At 36.4% G+C, this 7,136-nt stretch overlaps 1 protein-coding gene and 1 long non-coding RNA gene across 2 annotated transcripts; both read right to left on the bottom strand.

Annotated features, from left to right (window-relative positions):
* Positions 1-46: 46 nt before the first annotated feature.
* Positions 47-6,097, bottom strand: LOC111460801 (probable histone H2A variant 3). The gene is made up of 2 exons (XM_023104095.1): positions 5,830-6,097; positions 47-578 (listed from the first exon to the last, which is right to left on the bottom strand). The coding sequence occupies exons 1-2, from the start codon at positions 5,935-5,937 to the stop codon at positions 282-284; spliced, it is 405 nt and encodes a 134-aa protein (XP_022959863.1). The 5' UTR covers positions 5,938-6,097; the 3' UTR covers positions 47-281.
* On the bottom strand, positions 673-4,082 carry LOC111460802. The gene is made up of 2 exons (XR_002713468.1): positions 3,298-4,082; positions 673-3,210 (listed from the first exon to the last, which is right to left on the bottom strand). It is a non-coding gene; the product is annotated as an uncharacterized LOC111460802 (long non-coding RNA).
* Positions 6,098-7,136: the final 1,039 nt, after the last annotated feature.

Raw genomic sequence — 7,136 nt, forward strand, 5'->3', positions numbered from 1 at the left:
TTTTCAGCAATGAATGAGAGATGTTTCAGATGAACAGAGTCAGAAATGAGACTAAAAATGAGAAAGATTTTGCATATTAACTTACAAAACAAGAAATATCTTCGTATCTCCTTGTGCCTACTAAATGGATAAAGCAATATCACATCACTAAAGTAGAATTGGTGATATTATGACACAGCTAAATTAGACCAGACAATGACATGACTGAGCATATGACAACCACTCAACTAAACTGTGATTAAGGATAAAAAACCCATACTTGACAACCTATTCAATTCAATTCATTCCTTGGAGGATTTGTTAATGAGTGATTTGTGGATGTGGGGGATCACTCCTCCACCAGCAATGGTTCCTTTAATGAGTGTGTCCAGTTCTTCATCTCCTCTGATTGCAAGCTGCAAATGCCTTGGTGTTATACGCTTTACCTTCAGATCCTTGCTCGCGTTCCCGGCCAGCTCTAACACTTCTGCAGTCAGGTACTCCAAGATCGCTGCTGTGTATACAGCTGCTGTAGCCCCGACACGACCGTTGGCGGCAACTCTTGTTTTAAGTTGCCGGTGAACCCTTCCCACTGGAAACTGTATCAACAACAATAACAATGAGAAAGTGTGAAAAAGTTCAAGAAAAACAAGGGAAAGAAATTGCTTCCACTGTCTAAGCCATTTATATTTCAAAGATAACAAACAAAAATGGAGAATAACATATGTATGCATAACTTCCATACTAGTCCAAAAGTTATAAATCAAAATGCTACGAAGTCAATCTTTCATAATCTGCAAATATTTTTTTGAAGTTTCAAAACGATCCCAAAGCATTTTTGAATGCTACTTTATCTTATAGAAAAGTTATACATCAAACTGCTATAAAGTCATCTAGAAATCACTTTAGGTAATTGTGCCTTATTATACCAAACAAGATGTGCAATAAAAACATAGGTGATATTCTAATCATCCCACAACAGAGAAAATTTTTGCAGTATACTAAAAGGAATATACGCAGAGCAGAAGAAACTATAAACCAACATTGAAAAGAAAGCATAAAAAGTGTACACAGAAAATGAGAAGCCTTAGTTCAGAAGATAACAGCAAAAAGGGCTAAAATGAAGCATCTACAAAAGCACCAGTTTCATCTTAAAATGTTTTCAAACGCCACATCTTCGTCTTTACCGGCCACACTTTATCCACCCAGTCCATCATAAGTTGCATATTGATCAAAATATAAAAGTAGTTCTAAGAAGAAAACAAAAGGAAAGCAAGGGAAAATGGGTGGCAGAACTCAATAAAAGCATAACAAGATAGATATAATATATATGTAATATGCAAAACTAGCTTCTTCTTCCTCAGTTAGAGGGTAATACTACCAGCAAAAGAGAGAGAGAGAGAGGAGCCTCAACAGGATTGAAGGAAAAGTAACTCATCTCGTTGATGTAGTAAGAAAAATACAGAAATCTGAAATTCCCTCACAAGGGGTTTATATAGAAGCACAATTAAAGTCAGCACATTACCGGTTTTCACTTTAACAATTGTTAAACAGACACCACATGGCAGGAAATGATGGTTTCCAGTGGCTTAAAAACAAAGAATTTGGGGGAAGAAAAGCTGTACATACTTGAGTGCGTTTTCAAGACCATTCAAAACACAATTAAGTATCAACTTATCAACAAAAATTATAAAAAAAAAAATACCAGACTTGCCAAATCTTCAAATTTTTACGTCTGGGTATGTTACAGGGAAGACCTATAGTTGATGAATAACTGGAAATCAATTCGAAATTCCATATCAACGGAATCTAACCCCAAAATCCTCAATACATGGAATGACTACAATCAATGTTTGCACCATGTACGGTCTGGGAAATTTACACTCATTCCATCATTTGATCCATTTGAACATTCAAAACTTTAGAATCTTCAATCAATGCCATTGGCATTCTAGGTTTGCAAGAACAGTTTTTTGTAGTTTGTTATGACTGAAGGGTTTCTTCGGTTAGGGGGTCAGTTTGGTTCACTTTTAACCATTATTTGACCCGAACCGAACCACTATGGTTCAGTTCAGTTCTTGATTTACCTGAACTGACTCATTATTTGAGTTAGGTTTCATTCATTTCTCATGCTATCTCTCTCTCTCTCCTTGATTCGCTTCTGTTCTTACACTCTTTCTAGTCTATAATCCAAGTCATGGATCTCTCCCAATCAACATGGCAACCATCATTTTCTTAAATCAAAATCTTCCAATCGTTGTTCTCACATCCAGGTACAAACGAAAACAACAGGATTTCTGCTTCGAAGGCAACCCAAGCATGGTTTTCTTCTTCAACGGCAACCCAGACTAGATTTTCTCAATCTGAAGCTTGCTTTTCCTATTTCACCTGGCCACACCTTTTTTTTCTCTCTCTTCCTTTCTTTCTATCACCTAACCCAGATCTATCTTTAGGTTCAACCCACTCATGATTTGAGTTACGATTTGGATAATGTTGTAGTTTTATGATGTTGAGGATGGTGGTTTAAACAAGGGAAGAGGAAGAGGGGAAATATGGAAAGGGAAGGAGGGGGAAATTGAAGATTGAGAAATTAAGATGGATTTTGTGGAAAAGAAGAAGATTGATTGATACAAACATTTGGTCAGGTTTGGGAAGAAAAAGGAATGGGTAAAGGAGATGGAGAAACCAAAATGGAAATGGACTGGGTGGGGAAAAAAACATGAGTGACTCGACCCGACCTACTTTTGTTCAAACATGAATTGAGATGGGTTTCTTCTCTAAATCGGAATGGGTCAGATCGGATTTCTACAAAAACTGACCTAAACCAATCCATTTCACCCCTAACGACGGATGACCAACAACTTCTAGTGCACCACTGTTGTTAACTCAATAGATTTATAGCCATATTTATCAATGATAATGCTACGCCACTATCAATTTTTATTCTATCAAATATCTTAACAACCTTTACAAATCAAAGCTGTGTTTTTCAAACTCAAAATTCCAATTTCAAGATCACCCGAGTCCAAAGGAGTAGGGGACAATTTTCGCCATCCACATATGGACCTTCCCAATAAAAGTTCATGATAATTTTTCAATCAATACCACGGTGGTAGAGAATTTATTAAAAAAATGTACTGTACAATAACAACTTCTTGGTTTATTGGTCGAAGGCACGGCAATCTGTGTTCCTGGGCAGGTCATGAGCTCAAGTTTTGGCTAATGTGAAATCTAAAAAAAGGTAATGTACAAGAATATTGGTTAAAACAGCTTGGATCCCTTTAGTCTCCTATTTCGAGAAATGCAAGTTTCTATTACCATAACTTTCTACAACTTCGTCAGTCAATGGGTTCCAGAGTTCCACAAATTCTGGCTATCCTCCCCAAGAGAAGCTAAACACAGGCAAAGAAAAAACTTAACATGAAAGATTTAGAGTATATTTCAGACAATGAAGACCAACAATTGCTGCCTAAGAAAAAGTAGCCCTATCCCCTAATCAAACAAAATTCTTGCAAAACATCGACCATACGCCGGAAACTTTTCCTCATTATCAAAGAAAAACATGTCTGTAATAATTCAACGGGGGCACTATTTAGACCTGTACCTTCCTCTCTTGATTGAGAGAGATTTTGTTTTGTAATGATAAACCCCACCACCAATACCATGACATAACTCTCCATACAATCCACCTTCCATCCTTATTTTGAATGAAAGAAAAGGATTAAACTAAAAAGGAGCTACTAAACACAGAACAAAACTACTTGAAAAGACTCTAGTTACTAAGAGTTAAAAAGAAAAAGATAAATGATAACAGGTGCTACTTGTATATGACCTAAAGAGAGGCACAACAGTGAGCCAAGACCCACATCACTCCCCAAGACCCTCTTACCCTGAAATTTCTTGTGTTCGGTATTCCTCAAGAGCAAGATTTTCCATAAGATGGTAAAAAACGCCACCTACCAGAAGAATCGCATGAAAGGGCAATAATGTGTAGCTCAAGTCAAACAAAAGAGAGTTTTTTTTTCCCTTTTAATTATAAAATCCACCTCCATATTAAACCAAGAAAACACATAACAATGCATAAAACAATGAGTAGAGTGGCATGGAGTGGATGTCCAATTGAGCACATGTGTAGAGTAGAGTTAAAAGGTTTGAGAACGACACATAAAAACCAAGAAAACACATAACAATGCATAAAACAATGAGTAGAGTGGCATGGAGTGGATGTCCAATTGAGCACATGTGGGGAAAAAGGGATGCAATAGAAGCAAGACAAGTAGTTGATGAAAATAAAAATGAGTCTAAAGGAAGCCTACGCCAATGACAAAAGGTGTGGTTGGAACTAGAAGTCTAAAGGAAGAGAGGTCCAACAAATGCTAAACGAAGTATCATTGAAGATGTAGCAAGGGCGTGAGCTTAGATGGGCCTTGGACTTGTGAAGTTTCGGACACAATGCCGAATTTCAAAGTAATTGCTGAGAATCATTCTCTACCAAAAGAAGAAAATAATACAAGTGCCATGGCCATGATGAGTTCTAGCGCTAGGTGTTATATATACTGAATTATGGACTGCACTTATTGTTACAAATTATTGGCAACAACCAACTGTGTTTCAAATATCTAGGAGAATTTACCCAGAAGCAGTGGCTTGAATTTTTCTACAAAAAGGAGTGGAGAAGGGAGAAAAACTTGTTGACACTTCAAGTTTGCTCTATATACAATTATTTAATTTTCTACAGGAGAACCTCTTGGTCAAATACACCTTGAGGATAAAGTGAAAGCATATTAGTCATTGACTACAGAGTCAGTCACTAAATGGTGATTAAGAATTTTCCTCAGTTTCTCAAATTACTTGGGATAATCAACTGTAATTCATATTTTCGAGTTCACAATAAAACTTTTAGTCCAATTTTCAAGTTTCTATAACTCTAACGCTAGGAAAAAGACTAAGAACAATGTAAACGAACAAGATATATAAAGGCCTACTGTGAACCCAAGCATTATGATCTTGAAAGTTCTAAACATAAGAATAGTCAAATCCCAATCCATCTATAATGATGTGAGATCCCCAATCCATCTATAATGATGTGAGATCCCACGTAGGTTGGAGAGGAGAACAAAGAATTCTTAATAAGGGTGTAGAAACCTCTCCCTGGCAGACGCGTTTTAAAAACCTTGAAGGAAAGCTCGAAAGGGAAAGCCCAAAGAAGATAGAGGACACTATCTACTAGCGGTGGGCTTGGGCCATTACAATTGACGAGATCTTGTATGCACACACCATATCATACTAGTGGTGGGCTTCAAACGTTACACTTTCTTTCCAGCCATTTCATCCCTCGACAAAAGAACATTGGCGGCAAGGCAACTTCTTCGAGCACAGAACAAGAATAGCAAACCGACACTAGCTAAAGGAACACAGACCCAGAAACATGCACCTACTTCTAACATCAAAGAGAAGGACTTAGAGGTACCCCTCCAGAGATTCTCAGACAGCCACCTCCTAAACGTCGATCTCACACGCTTACAGCTCCAATAAGCACAGCCCATGAAGAAAACGAACTCATCAAGTTATTCAATAAACAGGAAAACAAGACGCGCAGGTGGAAAAATAGGACCCATCTGAAATAAACAAATATAAACTTTCGAACACAAAAATTTTAAAGTTTTAGAAGAAAAAAACACCCAATGTCCAAATTCTAAGGCTTGGAAACCTTGAAACGCATCTAAGTAAGAAAATTTGTGGATTTCTAAAGTGAAAACCGGCATAAACCTCAAACGAACACAGATCCACAGAAGACACACAAAAGGAAGGTAGAAAAACAAGTGGTGAAGTGTATAGAAAGAGAGAGACCTGGAGACCAGCGCGGGAAGAGCGAGAAACGGGCTTCTTTTTATCCTTATCCTTGTTGTTGGAGGCAGATTTGCCCATTATCAGACCCTTGGCTCCCTTCCCCGACATTTTGAAGCCCAAGAATTAGGGTTCCTCTCACTTGCAGTGACGGATTTTTAGAGGAGAAAGAAAAAGAACCGATAAGGAACGACGGGAAGCGAGGTAGATAAAAGTAATGCCCCCAACCCCCCAACCCCCATTCTTCGATAACTCCACGAAGACTTGCAGATTCAGCTTCTCTCGGCCCACATTTACCGAAATACCCTTCCTTTTTCTTCTTCAAATATAAATATTAATTAAAAATATAAATATTATAAATGATTTATTTGTTATGAAGTAAATATTTTTTAATTTATTTGGTTCACACCATACAAATATTTGTTAGATTCAGGTCCACTTCTGCATATTATGCATTGTTCGTTAGGATAAGGTTATAATTAAATGTATTTTTAAATAATTAAAAAGTTCTAACACAATTTTCAAATAACTAAAAATAAATATTTTTAAATAATAATCTTAATTTACAAGATTGTTCATATGACTCGATAATCCGACCAATTTAGATTGTCTAACCCAAGTGATTAATGTTGCGTTGGTTAGATTTTTTTAAAACAAAAAATTCAGTTCGGTCTGCAACGTGACATTTTTTTTAAGTCAACTAACCCGAAGTTTGGGTTAGAATCCGACCTAATCATACTTTTAAAAAAATATTAAAAATATTTTGTTGGTAAAAATGTTGTAGTTTGATAACTGTTCACTCAAATATTAGTGATGTGTTGTAACTCGTAAATATTTGATATTTGAACTTTATGATATTTTAACTATTAATATAACATGCACTCTCGATTAGTAAGATTATTAAATAATTAAGAAAAAAATAACTGAAAAATAGAAGGTTAAATTGTGAAGTCTATTGGAGTTGTTTGAGTCACAGCTCATCGCGTTGGTCCAAAAGAATTTTTGGACCCACCAATATACATTTGTGTTAATTGATATGCTTGAATAGTAATATTCACCTTTAGTTTATAAATTTAAACTTGTTTTATTTTTAACTTTTCGAAAAAATCTCTCATTTATGGAAGGGCATTTTTATAGTGTCAGATCAGCCGCGACTCCCCCGATACGAAAATAATTATGCATCATTCTCATACCGGTGGCTGCTTCGAATAGATCATATACTAATTCTCTTTCTCTGAAAATATAGAAGAAGGGAGTCTGTGCGCCAATATCCGCCATAAAAGGGCCAAGCCATAACAGATGAGAAGCTA

The sequence above is a fragment of the Cucurbita moschata genome, unplaced genomic scaffold, assembly GCF_002738365.1.
Source record: "Cucurbita moschata cultivar Rifu unplaced genomic scaffold, Cmos_1.0 Cmo_Scf00024, whole genome shotgun sequence".
In the NCBI taxonomy this organism is placed as follows: Eukaryota; Viridiplantae; Streptophyta; class Magnoliopsida; order Cucurbitales; family Cucurbitaceae; genus Cucurbita; species Cucurbita moschata.

Bases quoted from the DNA above. Each gene is read 5' to 3' on its own strand.
- LOC111460801 (XM_023104095.1), bottom strand. From the start codon at position 5,937: ATGTCGGGGAAGGGAGCCAAGGGTCTGATAATGGGCAAATCTGCCTCC. The intron at 579-5,829 runs GTCTCTCTCTTT...TTGTTGATACAG, and splicing joins CTTCCCGCGCTGGTCTCCAG to TTTCCAGTGGGAAGGGTTCA.